At 32.8% G+C, this 19,972-nt stretch overlaps 1 protein-coding gene across 3 annotated transcripts in view; it reads left to right on the forward strand.

Moving 5' to 3' along the window:
* Positions 1-12,527: 12,527 nt before the first annotated feature.
* Positions 12,528-19,972, forward strand: part of LOC149426362 (lachesin-like) — a 184,497-nt gene continuing 177,052 nt past the window's right edge. Inside the window, exons 1-2 of one of the 3 annotated variants that reach the window (XM_089650856.1) lie at positions 12,528-12,670; positions 14,898-15,098. In XM_089650856.1, the coding sequence (XP_089506982.1) occupies positions 15,017-15,098 (82 nt within the window). In that variant the 5' untranslated portion in view covers positions 12,528-12,670; positions 14,898-15,016. Of the gene's footprint in view, positions 12,671-12,987; positions 13,027-14,897; positions 15,099-19,972 lie in introns of those variants that run through there. The other 2 variants (XM_089650869.1, XM_089650862.1) reach the window with 2 other exon arrangements.

The raw sequence follows: 19,972 nt of genomic DNA on the forward strand, positions 1-19,972 counted from the left end.
GCGATAGAGGAACAGAAAATAATTGGATCCGCAAAATTTGTCACCATTGAAGATATGATACACTTTCTAAGAAATGTGCAAGGCCTGGGTTCAAGAAGATAACTCCTGTTTTAAAAAAGGAGCTTAAGAAATATCTTTAACCTGCCTGCAAGAACTGAAATTCAGAAAAAAACTGTTTCATCGAATTTTTTTTTCCTTTTTAAACTAGATACCAGCATTTTTTTATGTTTACTTTATTTAATGCACAAATCATGAAAGTACCAAATATATATCTTTGCGTTATCTTTAAGACGTGGGGAATTGATAACTATAATAACAACAACAAAATAAATATAAAAGTACATTTAAAAAAATATATTTTTCGATACCTGCCAATTAATGATTGTCATTATTAATATTTACGTGATTGGTTTTCGATAATAATTGGGTTTATTTTGTTTCTCACGACGGTGCCAAAGTATCTAAATATGTCGGTATATTTTCGCTACCTGAAGCCTCGACAACCGATGAATAAACCACGAAATATTTTATTTTAATCGCTATGGCTGTCTTTGTTTTCTAGTTTTGGTTAATGTTTAAAGTTTATTATTTTTATTATTGAATACCTTAAAATGTGTTAAAATTATATTTTTCAAATAGCGCTATGATTGGACCCTGTTTCCAAATGCTTTGGTCCAATCATAGCAACTCAGTAGTTCAAATAAGGCAACCCAAAAAAATCATTCTCATCCTTTTATTAATTATATGAACAAAGAGAGGTTTTAATTAATCAGATTATTTTATTATATGTAACAAAACCAAGGAGCTGTAATTGTACAAAGTTAGGCAGTCCAATCAGAGTACCTTCCCCTATGTAGATAAGGTATCCAAGAAAGTTTGCCAACCCCTGATGAAGAATATAAAAGCAACTCGTACGAACATCAAAGGTTGTATAAAGGGCTATCTCTGCAAGTTTCATCAGGTTTCCGATTAGCAATTATCCTCAACTACTACATAGTAGGTAATTAGTTTAATTGCATTTTACTTTTAAAATACGTGCTGTGTTCTGTATGTTCTAAAGTTTTGAAATATGTTTATGTTAAAAAGTTTATTCATAAGTTTTATCCAAGTCATCATTATCTTCTCTACAATATACTTCAATCACTACTTTCGGCAAAATTATTGAATCAGTAACATAATAAGTCGAAATAAAGGCAATGCAAAAAATTGACCTTTGTTACATAAAATATCATTTTCACGCCTATGTAAAACTTACGTATTCCTAAATCAATTCAATTGTAATTTAATAAACAATTAATAAATTTCCCAACAACTTTTTTTACTCAAAATACGAAGTTCAATATCAAAACAATAAAAATTGACAGACAAGCCTCGAGGGAAATAAGGTAGGATGATCTTCTGGAACAACCATTCATAATTTATGGGAAAAATTCCAAACTCGCTCATGACAAATTTTAATGGTGATCAGAGCATAGTGGTTTGTTTTCCTTTTAATTTTACGGCTATCATTCGTTCTTCACAATAATTGGAATCTTGAATTTTTTAAGATGCTAAAATGCTTATGGTACCTAATGGCTTTTGACACGATATCGCAAAAAATCTCATAAAAATGTACAGTTAAGTCTTCATTGAATGATGGTTATAAAAACTGTATCAATTTTTACGAAATGTGTTCAAGGCATAGACCAAAAATACATCAATGGTTCAAGGTGAACATAGTAAGTTACATTCGGAGAAATTCATCTAGAAATTCACGTTTCGAAAATTTTCATTTGATCTTCTAATTATTTCCCTAAACACAATTTTTATTCACAAAAAGAAAAAATATTATTACAAATTCCTGCTAAACAAACACATGGATTTCAAAACATTTGTCATTTAATCTCGTGAATAATACATTGAACAAAAGGACATTCCTCAATCTCTTCAGCATTTCCTCCCATCATCGACCGTACAAAAAAATGGAACGAGTCGCCGCGGCCGCCCCTCACCGTTTTGATGCACGCTCGTTACTTTATCTATGTATATTGGTACAACATCTAAATACATACATTTTAAGAAAATAATATTATTCTTGTGAATATTTTATTTGCGAAATTGATTTTCTGGCACTCAAATCTTTTTCTTCTTTTGTATTACTGGGAAAATGTCATGTTTCCAGAGCCAATCTAATGCCAAATGCGTCGCGTCTCCGTGTGGGTCTATTTAGTGTGCAGTTCAGTTCTGTCGTGGAATGCGTGAAGCAATTAGTCGTCTGAGTACTATGTAGTCTGTACCACACTGCAATCGCACCGCAGCACAATATTGTGGGATCTTCTTATTCCATTGATGGAGGACAAGAATTTTCGAGACGCCGACAACGCCGAGTGGAGTGAGAGGCGTGATGGCCATTTCTTAAATTGACCGATTACCCATCGAGGTTTTCTTTTACCTGTCTTTTGTCTAGCCGTAGGAGACTTTCTTCCTTTCATCTAAAAGAATTTTCGGAATGTCAAGCGACACGCAGAATGAGAAACGACAAAAATATATAAAAAATTGGTATTATGCAGCGCTGCGCTGTCTTAAGTTGCTGAACAAACAAGAGAAAAGTGTGCTTTTCTTATTTTAGTGATGTCATATAACCGGTTAGTTCAATCTGTACTGATTAATTTTAGCAATGTCCTAATTTTGTGTTCACCGATTAGTTTAATTTATTTATTTATTAAGTTAAATGAAATTTTACATTTCACTTTCTTAACTTAAATAGGTACATACAAGTAGTTTTCTAATTTTGTTCTGATAACTTAAGATCAAATAGTTTTTTTTTAAATACATTTATATTATCCATTTTAAGGTTATTTGAAAGGAGATTGTATATTTGTACACCCTCGTGGCCAATGCCTCTTTTGCCACTTTCGGTCCTTACAGTTTTTGTGTACAATTTGTTATGTTGCCTAGTATAATGTTCGTGTACTTGTGACGTTTGTTTGAATGTTGTGTTTGTGTTTGTGTGTATAAGTCAATTTTGGATTTTGTAGATTAGAAGGCATATGTTGTATTCGTACAATTTTCTTATTTTCAAGAGTTTCAATTCCTGATATAGTTTTTTTGTGGAAGTGTCCGGGTTATGATTGAAGAGTTTTTTAATCACTTTGTTCTGTATTGTTTTTTAAATCATTTAGGTATTTAATGTATAAGTTTCCCCATATTTCTATTAAATAATTTAGATGGGACTGGATTAAACTAAAGTATAAGCCCCTCTTTACCTCTGTTTGTAGGAGATGGGCAATTTTACCAAATACAACAATTAGTAATTAATTAATTAATTTAATAATATATAACGTTGGTAGTTAGTAAAGTAGTGGGGTTGTTAATCCTTTTTTTTCAGTTTGAAATGAAGACAAAGTTTAGCAAACGCCAGGGAATTACTAAGATAAAAGGTCGTGGCTGTTGTTTGATCCAATGGCTTATTTGCAAGTTGGGAATCATGATTTTCTGTGCTTCTTTAAGAAGGAAAACTGAATAACTGCAAGAAATATTGGCTTTAGGAGAAAACGTGACATAGTTTACCCGGCAGAAAACAAAATGCTCTTACGAAAGAAAAACTATTACCGCACAGAAATTTTTAATACAAAGTGTAAGGGAAAACAGTTTTTGGCTATTTTGATTTTTGATACATTTGTTCAATTTTATTGATAACTGACGATAACTCTTTTTTTAAATAAATAATCGATAAAAATAAAAAGAATAAAAAAATTGTTAACACAACTATTTAATAAAAATAATCAACATGTTTTAAAACTAGTGGTTTTTTCATCAGGATAAAGTGATAATAATGATAAAAAAAAATTATTCCAGGATGTGGGGAGGTTAGTGCAATCCCACGAATCCATCTATGTGGACACATTTATTGGACAATAGATATGTGAAAATGCAAAGAAAAAGAAAAATAAATTATCAATTAAAGTCCTCTATGTAGGGCGTGGTCTTGATTGAGCTTGGGCCCAGCGCTCACTCAGAAATGGCGCTTGGTGCTGGTAGGCTGCAGTCACCACCGTGTTGGCGTAGGCCATTAGCCGCATCCTGGCTCTAGTGACCCGGTGTCTCATCAGACCGGCAAATCCATTTAGTCCTAATTCCGTGAAGGTTGTCGATGCACTGCTGCATCTTCTGTATCTAAATATGATTCTACAGGCGGTATTATATTGAATTCGGAGTCGTTCCATCGAGCAAGTTCGGTAGTGACACCATGTCTCACACGTATACAGGTCGGTACAAAATGCATTGAACAGTATTTTTTAACAGTATTGCTGCATTTGGGAGGCGGTTTTGGGTAACGCCGCCATTTATTGGATAACCAACACCTATGGCATAGGTCACCCCAAGTGGTTTGCTACGTTTGGTGACTAAGCAGGGGATAAAATGTTCATTGGATGTGGTGTGTTCTGAATGTTTAACCTCTCCAACTGGTATCTCGACCCATCGCCTTACGCCGCAGCTGGAGGGATATATTCATACGTCCGTCACTCCTGGACACAATGATCCCTAGATACCTACCCACCCCTCATACCTTTTTCCTTACTAGAACTTCTTCTCCTTCCTTTCCTTAAAAAAAACCCCACACAGCATCCCCAAAGATGGTATGGCAGGGTAATTATTTTCTTCAAGATCTCCTATGTAGGGTTAATGTAAAAAAACGGCCAAAACCATTTCAAGTTAAATTTATTTGCGCACGGCGGGATTTGAACCCTTGACATCCAGCATGCTAGTCGAGAGCCTTACCTCTCGACCACAGAAGACTTCCATTATTTTTCACGATATTGACTTTTTAATCAGCGCTTATTATAATATATTTTGTCTGTAGGTACTTATTTGGCTATACTTATTTAATTAATTTAGTATTTTTCACCATACATTGTATCCTGATGAAAAAACACTTGCGTTTGAAAAAAGTTGATATTTTTTATAAAAAGGTTGTTATTTTCATTTTATTAAAACAATGCCACGAAATGAATTTGTTAAAATTATTAAAGATACGTATCTTACCTTAGCTCTCCATGTCCAATGTTAGTGTAAGGAAATTTACTATTTAACTTAAACCGTCCTAAGAAATGTGTGTCTATATTATATCCAATGTATCCCGTTATCAGGTTCGGATTATCCGGTTATCCAATTGAGTTCCAGGTCCATTAAATGGCTTAGCTTAGTAACTCAGATAGTTCCTGTAACAAATGCTCAATACTCGGTAGCGTATGAGTTGGTCTATAATGAAGTGCTGATCCTATCCCCGACCCCAGACTTCTAACCCCGTGAAGCCAAACCACCTCCCTGTTCATACAACTCTACTACAATCCTCCCAACCCACCCCTCCCCCGCCCATAGCCTGACGTCCTTCCTGCTTGCGAGTTCGGGAAGTATTGCTGTTATCTACATAAGGCAATTATTTGGCGAACCCATCTGACTAAATATCACCAGGCAGTTAAGGTGGATAAGTCTATGTTGATTATTTGGGTTCTGTAACAGAAAACGGCTTCGAATAATCGGTTGCGCTACAAACAATCAGGCGCAACCCGAGATGATTCCATCAATATTATGCTAAGAATTCTAATCATAACAAAGAGTTATTGTATGATAAACTTTCATGATGTCAATAAATCAAAAAAATAGTTTTATTTAATTTATTTACCCTATTTTTAAAGGTAAAAATAAACAATGGCGTAGAATTCTATTTGTTGATAACGATACTTCCAAAATTATAAATAAAAACATTCCTGGTACTATTCAACCGGCGTTTTACACTAATAACAAAATAAATAAATTTATTCTTAATAATAAAAATAGCGATAGTCAAACAAAAAAACAGTAATTATTTTTATAAGCAATAATTGTTCGCCTGAAACACTCATCCACATTGAAAAAATCTCCTGATAAAAAATACATGACGCCAACGGGACTCGAACCCGTGTCCATTCGATTTCCGGTCGAAAGCTCTGACCACTGAGCTATGGGGGCTTATTTCTTACCCGAGAAAATATTCAATATATGAAAAAAAAAACACTAGCATATATTGAATATTTTCTCGGGTAAGAAATAAGCCCCCATAGCTCAGTGGTCAGAGCTTTCGACCGGAAATCGAATGGACACGGGTTCGAGTCCCGTTGGCGTCATGTATTTTTTATCAGGAGATTTTTTCAATGTGGATGAGTGTTTCAGGCGAACAATTATTGCTTATAAAAATAATTGTTATCCTTTGTGCTATGCATAAATAAAATATTGTCTTTAAAAACATTAATTTATCAAAAAAATAATAATTAAAAAAACAGTAATTTATAAACTCCATTGCAATGATTGCAATTTCTTTTACATAGGTAGAACCAGTAGAAACTTTGTAGTCAGAACTAAAGAATATCTCAGAGCTCTAAATGGAAATAGTGAATCTGAGTTTGCAGATCATCTTTTGAAAAACGATCACACTTTGATAAAAACTCAGGTCTTAAAATACTGCACGCAGGATATAAAGCATCGCAAATAAATAATTTATAAATTTTAAAAATTAGAAAACATTATATAAGCATATTTAATTAACACCTCGACTCCGGTGATGGGTCTGATTTGACCCAGTGTTTTTTTTTTAATAAAAGATTTTGCCGCAAATATCTCGTTTAGGCTAATTTCCTTTTGTCTATTCTTTTATCAAATATTTACCCAAATTTCGACTCAAAAGTGATTAAAATCGGACACGTTTTAAAAAGTTATTAGAATAATTGTGTATAAAAACACGCAAAAATTCCATTTCTTCTCAGTTGAATTCGAGCAGCCGACGAAACTGCATATCTCTTGCTCTGTCCTTCCGTCTTTGTCTCTCACAGTCCCGCGCAGATGTTGTCAACCATTCGGGCACATTTCTAGTATTGTGATTTTTGTTTGTGACTTTGTTTAAAAAGCCTTTTAATTTCATCATTTCAGCCGGGTCAATCTGGACCCACCATCGCCGTATGTAATTTATTTTGAACCTCCGGGTATTACGTGTTAATACGCAAAAAAAATTATAAACACACTTTTAAATATTTTCCCACTCAACTGGTTTTTCCCATCTAACGATATTGCAATTCCTAATTTTGATAAACTCCGCCCACTCTAGTTCCTCCCCACTCCTTCCACTTCTTCTTTCCAATTGTAATCTATATTTAATTTTTGACTTCAGTGTATACTCACTCCTGGCGAGGTGAACTTCGTTCATGAAACATGTAGAGGTTGTATATAATAAAGTTATGTAAACAAAGTTATTTGTGTTTTAATAAAATAAATAATGCCCTCACAAAGTGATAAGACGGAAAAGAAGGAGAATTAAAACCTATCTTAGCGAGGTTCACGAAAACCTTTTCGTCAGATTATGAGAATGTCTTAGAAACACACATCAAAGATTTAGCTGATAGATGCATGCCATTGACAAGAAAGGAATTTTTACTTAAGGAATATATTTTAATTAGGAAATTTGCTATAAAAAAAGTACATTTAAGAAGACAGATAAAAAAGACTAAAACTTTGCCATTAAAGGAAAACCTTCAAAAGCGTAACCAATCTCTGACCGGTCAGTGGTTGAGTGGGCATAGCGCTTGGGTCTCACCCGAGCGTCGCGTGTTCGATTCCTCGGCTGGCTAAGTCCTCCATCACAACACAAGCAACATTTTCGGCTTTCTGTGGTGGTAGTAGGAGATTTTCAAACATTGTTGGGTTATTCGTAACCTGGGAATGTTTGTCTTTCTTTAAAAAAAAAAAAAAAAAATCTGCGCATGCAACCCAAGAAACGTATTGTGTTGTTTGTTTAGAAAGTCATGATGAGGACTGGATTCAGTGCAACTCGTATTAGGAATGGGCTCACGAGGCATGCGCTGATATTCCAGAGTGCTCTGATAAGTATATTTGTGATAGATGTTACCTTTATTAGGATTTTTCAGCAAAAAGTGGCATTTTATAAGTGCGTTCGGTACTAAATGCCACAGAATGATAAACCAAAAATTGATGCCAATGATTAGCTTTTGTTTTCTATTTTAGTTTGTATTATGTTGATTGTTTGTTGATTTGTCTATGATTATTGTGTACCCAATAATGTGTAATAAATAAATACAAATCCATTCATTTTTTTAATATCTCCCTTAGCTTAGGTGTTCGGAACTGCGGAACTTCCCCCTACTTCTTATCAGGATACTGTTAAAAATATGACTGCATGACCATTTCCTTATAAAAATTTATACATTCATAATATATCTGAACACTTGTTCAGGCCGGTAGCTTTTCCGAATAAATAACACGTAATCCGACTTCCTCACAACATATTCGTTCCTTACTGATAGTAAGTTATGAAATTAGTCATATCATTCGATATCGGCCTCCAGTCCTGTTTTTAACAGGAAAACGAATAATTTGACAAGATTTTTAATAAATTAAAAAAATTTCATTTCAGTTTTCTCAGTGAAAATTATCTCGTAAAACGTAATTCACTAGGATGAGAATTAGTCAGAAATGTTCAGGTCTAGGTAAGGTATCGGTGGACTATTTTCTATGCCAATAGTTCGTGAGAATTGAGAGAATTAATTGTGTCTCTTTATCTAAGCATCTAAGACATAATTACAGTGAATGGTTGGCTCGGCCATTGCAGCGCCCTCGGCAGGCCAAGGGGTAGAAGGGCTAGGTGTAGGGTGTCCCGTGCGAGCCCGTTGCCTCCCACGCGCTATCACTCTGACGGAGGAACACTCTGTAGACAGAGAGGGCTGGCTGCCTGTGAACGCAGCTACGGGATGATAAATGGCAGCGTGACGTAGCGGACAATTTGGGTGTCAAATATCTTCAGGAGGTAGCACGCGACGTCCTTTACTTAACCCCTCGAGACCCAGGGCCGGGCAAGGGTCGCAAGGGGTTGCTCGGTTATTATCAGTCACGCGTCTGCGTCTCATATTATTGTGCACTTAATGGAATTTCGCCCTAATTTAGGTAATTCTATGGTCCTTGAGAAAATTATAAGCCTCATCTTTACACTCAAAGGACAAGGTATACTCAAGGAGACTAATTCAATTATTTTAGGTTGAAAGCTAGCTTTTCCTCACTTTACAATATAGAATTGTTCAATTAGAAAAAAAAACTTTAAATATTTTCGAACAGAGAGTTCCGTGAGCTCTATTATAGAAAACAGAAATTGAAGTAACCAACTAGCACGCCATTTCTCAGCAAGGTAGGCAGAGGGGATAGACTGCCACAAAAAACCTTATCTTGACAAAAACTTGTCTCGTTCACATACATACATCCTGTGGAAGATACTCTCAGTGTCGTCCTGGTGTTAGACCATCATTCAGAATTGGAGCATTGCTTGAAATGGCTTTGACCGTGTTTAGTGACCAGATCTCAATAGATCTACCTACCTTCATCTTCCCCGCCCCACTACCTTCAGCCTCACAATATACCCCAATTGGGTTTGCCATAGTCTCACTGGCTCCAGATGGAATAAAAAACATTCCATCAAAGTGACTATTCAATTAATCGATCCATATCTCGTTCAGGCGTACAGACTTTTTCTTCTGAATTGCGCGTTCTTGTACTCCACTTCCAAATAACAAGTGTTTCTTTCAAACTTTCCTGTTCAAACGGATACGCGAATACACGAAAACGCGCCTTCCGAGCGAGTTCATGGAAAATATTATCTTTCTATCGGTCTTTTATACCGAGATGTATTGTAGTGTATTCCATTTACGCAACATTTTAAAGCCGAAATACGATATACGAGCGCCGAGAATCGAGATACGTACGCGAGGAGCGACTGGCTATTGTCCTACTGTCTTGTCAAAACGCGGTTACACATAGACTACATAGGGGGTAATCCTTCGGAGATAGACGTGCAAGCATTGATTAATACGTCAATGCTTGCACGTCTATCTCTGTGACTGTGTCATTCATTGTCCTGGCCTCCAAACTACTGTTCACATTAGGACAGTAATTCAGTAGTTCCGGAGCTGGGACAAAACAGTATTGTATTATTCTCGTGTGATACCGCCATAGGTAAAGTAATAAACTGCATTTCTTATACATCGTAATAACATAAGGTTATTTAGACAAACCGATAAAATTAATCAGTTAATTCAATCAGCAAACGATCCATTCAGTAAATTTCATCATTTACTGTAATAGGCCGCGTCATGCAAATTGCTTATAGGTTCGTAAGACAAAGTACATCCGTTCGGCACAAGGAATTGCCTTGCTTATTGAATAAGACACAGCTATTGGCCGAAAGCCAGTTGGCTAGACCCTGCTGTGCTCAGCGATAATTACGTGCAATATCAAATCTTTTAAGTACGTACCGTCCCACCCTCTACTAACACGTCACACAATGTAACTCCTCTCAATGTGTCAAAAAACCGTGAAAAAAAAGCAGAAAAAAGGTTTTTTTTATTTTGAAGGTACAACAACAAGTTTAATTTTGCTAAAAATACTTTTTAGTTCTGCTAGAAAAACATGCCGGGATATTGCATAAAAAATGTTTTACTCTTTTTGGTTCGTTCAGCATTTTCATTGATTCTTGGAATTTTTGCACATCTGACTAGTTACTATTAATATCGGAGATCGTATAGCTAAAATTGAACTAAAATATATCGGCCAATGTTTTAATCATGGCACGTATCAATGTATACAAATTATAAACGTCTTGTTTGGTATTCACAAAAAATATATATTTACCATAGACATATGAATATTAGTAGACCTGCCCTAAGTGATTAAAAGCGTATTATCCCCACTCCCCATACCGGTTCCATTGGAGCCGGCTGGGCTCGCGTATGGCCTCAAGTGAAATTTGAAAACGTGACGTCATCATTCTTGTGCGAACTATGGTCGAGGCATCATCGGTTCATTTTACGAAATAACACGGCAAAATGTTGACTTGTACTATGAAAACTTGTAAAAATAGATGTGAAAAAGAGAATAAACCCAATTGTCGTATTACATTCCATATATAAGCATTATTTTACTTTATTTTAAGCATATTCACATCGTATAATATAGATCAGTAGTTTTAGAAACATATACTATCACATCGAGAAACGTCTGGACGCGAAACACAAAGCTGGTTGGTTGCTGGGAAGTAAATTATGAACATTTATAAAAGTGTCTTAACTAAATACTTAAACGAAATATTCGACTCTGAAAATGAAATCGAATTTTTTTGCCAAAATCGGACTTCGCAAATTTGTTCATAACGTGGCGAGTAATTTGCGCTCCCATGTAAAAATGTCTATTCATTCAAAAGCAGATTTTACTTTTAAGAAGTAAATGGTGATATTATAATGCGAGATGCCTATTTACTGTCAGATTGATTTATTGACGAATCACAGTCAGCCTTACGCCCTTCGTTCTTCAACAGTTGATTTTACCCCTCGCCATTATCTTCTCGTCTATTAATTCCTATGTCTGTGATATTTACAGATACTCTGATTATGGAAGTGATAGCTTCGTATGCGATAAAGGAAGTCAAAGTAAAGTAATGGACGAATTTTATCTAGGTACCTACATAACGGTTGGTCGCTTAGCATGTACAGCTAGTGTATCGAGATCAGTTTTTTTCTGTCATACTTTAGATTTTTTAAAATAACTCTTAATAAATCACAGTAACACTATTTAAGTTAACGTTTTCATAAATTAAATGTTACTGTTCGTTGTCTTTTGAGATGTTAATGTGCCTCTTCCTCTTTCCAGCATAACATAAAAATTAATGGGGACTGGAGACTTGGGACTGGGGACAGTGGGGATCACGGGTTAGAACTCTACATTTCTCGGTATATATCCGGCTTTGAAGTGCATTGTATATTTTCCAGAAGAAGCGAATTTCAAACCTCGCGTAACAAAGATTGACTAAATCAATGATGCATAGATAAACAAACAACTACAAAAAGACTACACATCTACCGCTGTAATGGGCACTACAAGATTATTCTAAATAATTACAAGAAGAAAGATAAATTGCAACATCACCAAAGTCTACTAATATACTCATTGTTTCAGTATGTTTCCAAGCCAATTTTTTCTCTTGAAAACAACAGATATAGTACCTACTTTGTAATATAAACGCGTCGACAGGATCTATCAGAAGCCTTGTGATTGAAGAATTATTGAAAAACATAAGTAAGTTTTTAAGACCTGAAATATAAATGATTTAGAACTAATAAAAAACTATCTTATCACTTCGGACAGGAGTTCTCAAAACTCAATAAAACTCAACAGATAGACTGTTAACATATTTAGTCAGAATAACGCTCTAAGTAGCGCTATTTAACTTTCTTCCCCACCGCCTGCTCATGAAATAAAATGTTTAATACATATGATCGCCTGACACTCTATTAAAAGGACGTGACAAACGCAATCCGCCCTCTCGATCGGTATAAAAAGGACCGGTTATTGTTCCCCCTCTTGGGAAAGCGCAGTGAGATGCAGCCTGCAAAGGCTCCGCGGCGCCTGCGCTATGGGCCGTGAAGCCTCCAGCCTCCTCAGTAAGACGCCGGCGGGCAAACGGCGCGAACGTTTGAATGGATACTGTTCCTCGGGTAGCACCGCGACGTCTCGATGCCGATTTAATCAAAGTGCGACAATTAACGTACGGGCAACTGTTGCATGCGACTTCCCCAAATGAATGAGATTTTATATGATATGGGTTTGATATTGAAGTTTCTGATTATTTCATGTTACATTTAACTTTTGCAAAAACTCTCAGAATTTTATTTTAACTTTTTTACTTAGGCCGTTAACTTCGTTTTATTATTATTGTCTTACCTTACATTAGTTGTACTAGGTTTTCCATAATACGTCATATATTACCGTAAGTGTTTGTTTTTTTTTTTAATTTTTCTTTTTGAGATCAAAAAATGTTTTTTTTACACTAATTTTAAGAAAAAACAAATATATCATTAAAATATTAAGATAGTAAGTTATAAAATTAAATTTGTTACAGTAAATTAATATATTTTTTACATAGGACAGTTTTTCATTCTGCAAGAAAATTAATTCCACGTAAGTACCTAATGAAATATTGTACAGTAAATAAAAAAATCCGAATATTAAATTATTTTAATTAAATGTAATACATGCAAAAAAGCTTCATTTTGACAAATAAATGCTTCGATAGTTTGTTTTTCAATAATATCAACCAAAGATTATTAATTCATTGGATTAAAAAATGGTTCTTTATGAAAAGAGATATTTTAAAAGGTGACTCATTTGATTATAAACTTTGATCATCAATAAAGCATTCATCAGATGTTTATTATAATTATTATTTACTACGAAAGTCCAGATTGTCATTATTGCACCCTTAAATTGAATGGAAATTTATATTGTCATGTTCACTGAAAACCATTTTCCATTAAGCATAACAAGTGTTCAAACATGAATTATTAGAAAAGACTTAACTTTGACTCTTAATTATTCCATATCAAAGGAAATAACAAGATAAACAAGTATATACGAGGGTACGGTAACGAAACGCAGGCAAGTCAAAAGTAGGGAAATAAAACTTTAAATATGTATCGTTAGCGAAGACCGTATATTTTACTTATGATCAACAGCTAACTAATTTTATTTATGGCGTATTTCACAACTTTTTTGAATAATGGACCGAAGTTTTAATGTTCATTTTACTTTGCGCCTGTAAACCACTCCCGCAACAACTTGCCTGTGAAAATTATTCCTTCCAACAACATACATTTTTTAAGACATCAAACCATTTTAGAGCCAGTTAATGTTTTGAACGTGGAGATTGTTGATTTTTATTTATTTTGCATAATATTATACTAAATTATAGAAAAATAAAATGTTAAATTACTTCCAGTAAATTGAAGCTCATTTCAAAAAGGGGGAAAAATGAAAGCGTAATAAATCCAATGGCAACAGCTTTAACGTAATCTAGGGAAAGTAAAAAAATAAGAAAAACGATACCTTTTTACGACATGCAAATAAGGTAGGTGGAACCTACTATTTATGTGTTGTTAAGACATTATTGTTTTGCCACATATGAACAAATATTTAGCTTAAGTTCATTGGCTAGCAGTGGCGGTTCGTGAATTTTTGTGTACTACAGTGCTAATATTAAATAAAATGGCATTATTAATCGAGTTGTGTAGCCTTGAAAAAAAATTTTTTTCGAAAATTAATTTTTTTTAATATCCAGAAAACCTCAATACAAAAAAAAAAATAATTAAATATGGTTTCGGGTACAACAACTATATAATTTTTAATATTAGCACTATATTATTACCAAAGTAACGAGCCGCCACAGTAATGGCTAGTAGTAGTAATATAAATGAAATAAAAGTTATCATCACCTTAATAATAATAAAGAAAAATCAAAATTAAATTTTCGTATGCACATTTTATTTTCGAAAACAACAATACATGTCGTTTATGTTATTTTTTTCGTTTTTAATAATCATTAAAAAAATCTTTTAAAATAGGTTTTAGTTTCTGAACTATTAAACAGCGTTTTGGATGAATTTTTTTTGCTAAAGTTAAACCACAGATCGCGACTAACCAGAATATTTGTCAATCTTAAAATACCTAACAGCGAAAATTAATTTAAAATTTATATAGAGTATATCAGCAATTTTATATTTTTCTTGGAAAAACTTCTATTGTTGAGAAAATTATTACATTATCAAAGAATTTGAATTTTTAGAGTGGGGATATAACTTAAATGAGTTTCAATACCTCTAAAATTTATTTTGATGCTCCAATGATTTCAATACCGAATGCATTAAAAATAAGTTCTTGAAATAAATATTTTAAAAAAATGAATAGGTTTTAGGCTACTAAGTATACTGTGAAGTTTCTGACTCTTCATTTCACCCATTTTCGACTTAACAAAATTCTTTTTTTTTAATTTCTAGACACTCTTACTTTTTCGAGACTAATGTAAAAGAAGACATGTTTTTAAATCTGAACTGGTTTGGACTGACCAATAATTTATAGAATAAATAAAAAGTGAATGACTAAGTGAGATAAAAGGATGACGGTAGTTCGAGGAAGCCCGTCCAGAGGGCGGCACCTGTCCATCACCCTTTTGCAGGTTTTCACTATCATCTGCCAAGGTAATTATATAATATTTTATCCTCAAATATTTTTTTTCTTACATATTGATCTAGTGCATTCAACAAAGCAATTTTGTTCTTTGATGACATTTATATGTAATATGCTGTTTTCTTGCTTTCTATTTACGCTCGTTTAGGTAAGAATTGGCGAAATGGGAGACCAGGGGCATTCTTTATAATTTAAAAATGTATATTTATGTAAATTTTAGTATTATTTCTTTTACCGCTTACCGGATATTGAATTATTCAAAGCGAATGATTTTTCGTGTGTTCTTTCTTTTCATATTAACACCTGTGATATTTTGTTTATCATAGCCATCAATTAAAATTATCTATGTATACTTCTAATGACGTTTTGTTGGTATCTAAAAAAAGAGATTAAACCCTCGCTTGATTAATATAACACCTTCTTTATCTTATAAAAGCGGCAATTAGAATCGCGTGTAATTCGTAAAATATTAAAGATTTTTAGTGTGAAAACCATGAAAAAATGTCAAGCACACGATGATATTATTAGTCACCTGAGAGCATCAAAATCTTAATACCACGATAGCTTTTTGCATCAAGAATTTGTAAATGTAATTATCCTCCAGTATTTCTAGTCAGTCGTTTCGGTAAATAACTAATGTTGATAGCTGTAACCGTTAACGGGGCGATCAAACAGAAGTCGAGCGGCAGAGAAGCTTCGTTTAGTTTGGTCGTGGCCCGTCGGGTGATCATTCTGCGCTTGCTGCTGATGATGTGGAATTGATAATTTCAAGCTGCTAAATCTTTAAGCTTTTGCCTCAAAGCGTTTAAATAGGGATAAAAAATGACATTTGAAAAAAAAGCGATACATGAAAAAAAACTTTGTTTTAATCGTTGACCGAGTTGTAAGTCATGAATTGTGAGCATAATATACTTTTGTGTTTTCAAAATACTAAAGTGATAATAATATATAGGTCCTTTCTGGTTAAGTTCCCCAAAATTTTCTCCGTTAGGGGCTTAATCATTCTGTCAGACATTTTCATTAATACGACATTCTAAAATGAATTTTTTCGATAAGTTTAATTAATGTACTGCTCTTAAAAAACATATAATTATTGTTTAGATACACTTAATTATAAAACCCGCTAAACTGCCAGACCGGTCGGTGGCTGAGTTGACATCGCGTTTGGGTCGCACCCAGGCGTAGTGTGTTCAATTCCTCTTGTGACTAAGTTCTCCATCACAATACAAACAAAATTTTCCGCTTACTGTGGTGGTAGTAAGAGATTTTCAAATATTCTTAACCCAAGAATGTTTGTCTTTCTTTTAAACTCAAAAAAAAGTTTGTCGCTATGTTACTATAAGAATAATTATATAGCTAAAGCATACATATAACCATACATTACAGTATGGAAAATAGAGGAAGAAGAATACTTTGAAGTGATCACAATGCAACGATGTAACATATTATACAGATATACATATATAAAATAGTAAAACCTCACAGGAAAACACATCATATTATGATTGACTGTACATGTAATAACAAAAATTGAGGAAAATAAAAATAAATTCAAACACAAAATATAAAAATGGATCAAAGAACAAAAAGACAATATTACCAAAATTCTATAACATAAAAGAATAAAACATATACACGCAACACAAAAAAATATATAAAACACGCAACACGCACAAACACATAAATCATTTATTATTTTTCGGAATAACTTATTGAGTAAAACCTCAAATTATAATTTTTAAATACTGAAGACAATATTAGTGATTTTTTCAAATCGAAAATCTGAAACAGAAAAATCAGAAAAGGAAACGGTCACATCTGGGACTCGAACCCAGGACCCTTGTCTTTCCGGGACAATGCTCTACCAACTGCGCTAATGGGACCCTATCCTATTCGGTCACTTTTAACTGTATCATACTTCGAATAAGAACTACCAACGTTGTCTTCATTTTTTCACCGCACATTTTTATTGGCAACTATCTTTATGTATGATCGCAAGATTCAACCCGAACTAAATGCAATCCTAGACAGCGTCTAAATAAATCATAAATAAATCATTATAAATGCCGATTTACATTCTCTTTTAATATTTTTCTTTTAGTGTGATAATTATATTTTAATTTTTAATCTTTATTTTTAGTTTAAATTTATCTTTATTTTAATGTTGTTTTTCTTTTTTTTTAAATGTATAAATTCTTATATTATAAAATGGGGGCCTCAGCACGGGTAAACAACCCAGTGCGGCCAACATTACTGAATTAAAATATGAAATATTGTAAAATAATGTATCAACAATAAAAAAAAATAACAAATTCGCAGAAATTCGTAGAAGCTAATTTAAATGAAATAAAAATGATTTTAAAATCGCCTTTTTTATAGCATATTGTTTACGCGTTTAAAATTTATTTATACATATATTTTTTAAAGTACATTATTTAGATATAAAATTTAGCATTTTATATCTAGTGTACATCTATTCTATAACTACTATAAAAATATTCTATAACCTCCGTACTAATATTTGGACTTCACAAGATTGAGACATAACCCACAAAAAATTGCAAGATTTTTGGCTTAACCTTCAAAGATAGTTCATTAGACATTTTGAAACCTATATAATAAATATTGTTTTGGGTTGCCGATAAATTTGTCTTCCGAAGCCAAAAATCGTTGCAGATTCTGCAGGATAGCCATGGACTGTACAATTAATCCATATAATTAACTTTTCTTTTTTGGGTTTAAATTTAATGTTATTATTATATTAAGTTAACTATATGTATATTTTTAAATTATGTAATTGTAAAGCTGCACATCTTGATACAGGAATGTCCTAGTGAGATGTGCAGAGTATTTTTTTAATGTAAGAACTGTTTTTTTTAATAAATAAATAAATACTAACTAACTAACTTTTTAACATATAATCTGTTATAATTTAATTGTTCTAACTTGTTTATTAATACTAGGGTATTATAGACCAAACATATAAAGTATTATTTGTCTTTTCTACACATTGGAATAGAATTCCACTTTGAATTAAAAGTTTCAGAATTCGAAATAAGAGTTTGTGTACTTAATGTTCACTTGAAAATAATAATCTCTTATTCTAATCCTTAGCTTTGTTTATGTAAAATATCACCTTTGGGATATCAAAGAAAAAACTATCTTAGAATTGCCGTAGAATTTCATAAAATTGATCAAAAGACATTTTAATAACCTCTTCAATGATCGCAAATTCACGTTGGGCCGTCATTTGAATTTTATGAAAATAAAACGTTTTGTGTACCTACACCACTATTTTATCAAAAAAATCGACGTGTTTTAAAACCAACGGTTTCTTCATCAAAATTCAATGTATACACAACTATACAGCGTAATATGGAATCTACTCGACTTACTAACCAGTGATTCCTGAAATTATTTTGAGTAAAAAATGTAAATTTTTGCCTCCGGTGACTTTTGTGATGTTTTATTTTTTGATATATCAAAAACATTCAAAAAAAATATTCTTCCACGCGTCGTCACTGGTCACTCAGCTAACCGTTAAAGCGCCCAGTAACCGCCCAAACCCTAATCCTAGCCGTTCAATACCTACTGATTTTCTATTATAATATCGCTGGTTAAAGTAAATCAACTACGTCTCTTAGCACCCTGTAAGTATGTACATATAATTATAATCATTCAAATTTTCGAACCAGATGTCGATAATGAAAGTGTTGTAAACTTGCAACTTGTTTTGTTAACAAGTAATATGTACTTGGACGTTCAAATATATATTTTTTAAATACAAAAGAGAAACATTTTTGCCACAAAGTCAATCGGTGTTCCCGTTATTAACGGCCAGTAAATATGTCAAAAATATATCTTTTAAATATGTAAATAGTAAGTAGTAATTTTAAATAAAAATAAAATAACTTTTTCAGTATGGTTAATAATAAATATCAACAATAAATAATGATTTAAACAAAGTTATTTATCACCATTTAATTAAAATATTGCCACAAACTTCTTTGAAAAATATTGAAAAAGTAACAAGTTTATTTTATAAATTAGTTAGTAGGTATATGGTGTAAGCTGCGTTCAGTTATTGACTGTAAATTGTTTACGTTTACCTTTTCAAAATTGTAAGTAATCAAAGTTGCATGAAATTAATACCATGTAAAGAATTCAACTAGGTATTAATGAATTTTACCATAACTTTAATCAAACAATATCATTCTTAATATCTGCGCAGAATATTCCAACTGTTACGGGTATATTTCCTTTTCCGTGAAAACCATCTACGTTTGGTGATGTCAAGGTTTATCGATGATTTATTATATATCTCCACAGTTCGAAGGTATTTTACGAAAATACCCGGCGAAATAGATCGCCAAATTAAAGTCAAGAATCTATAAAAAAGCAAGAAAGCCGATTATTTATTTATTGGCTCCGCTTGTTTTTATTTTGTATCTTTATTTTAGAATGTTATTTATTTAGTTCTGTCTTTGAAAAACAAGCTTTACGAATTTACTCGTGATGTGGATTTCTAATACTATTCCGGTTAAATCTCTACAAACGGAAGAAACTGTTTGAATTGCCTTCACCATGTTTGTTATTTTATTACGCTGCAAACAGATATTCTAAATTGATTGTTGGCTCGGAATTATTCGTGTGAAGAGATTTTCAAAGTAAAATATAAATTTACATTTTAAACCAATTATCCTTTGACATACAAAAAAAAATCAAAATAATACTAGTTAATTTCTGCTGTATTCATCTTCTGACATACCAAAAAAATTCAAAATAATACTAGTTAATTTCTGCTGTATTCATCTTCTGAAATACCAAAAAAAAATCAAAACAATACCAGTTAATTTCTGCTGTATTCATCTTCTGACATACCAAA

The sequence above is a fragment of the Hesperophylax consimilis genome, chromosome 1, assembly GCF_061612785.1.
Source record: "Hesperophylax consimilis isolate HC1 chromosome 1, BYU_Hcon_1.0, whole genome shotgun sequence".
NCBI classification, from domain to species: Eukaryota; Metazoa; Arthropoda; class Insecta; order Trichoptera; family Limnephilidae; genus Hesperophylax; species Hesperophylax consimilis.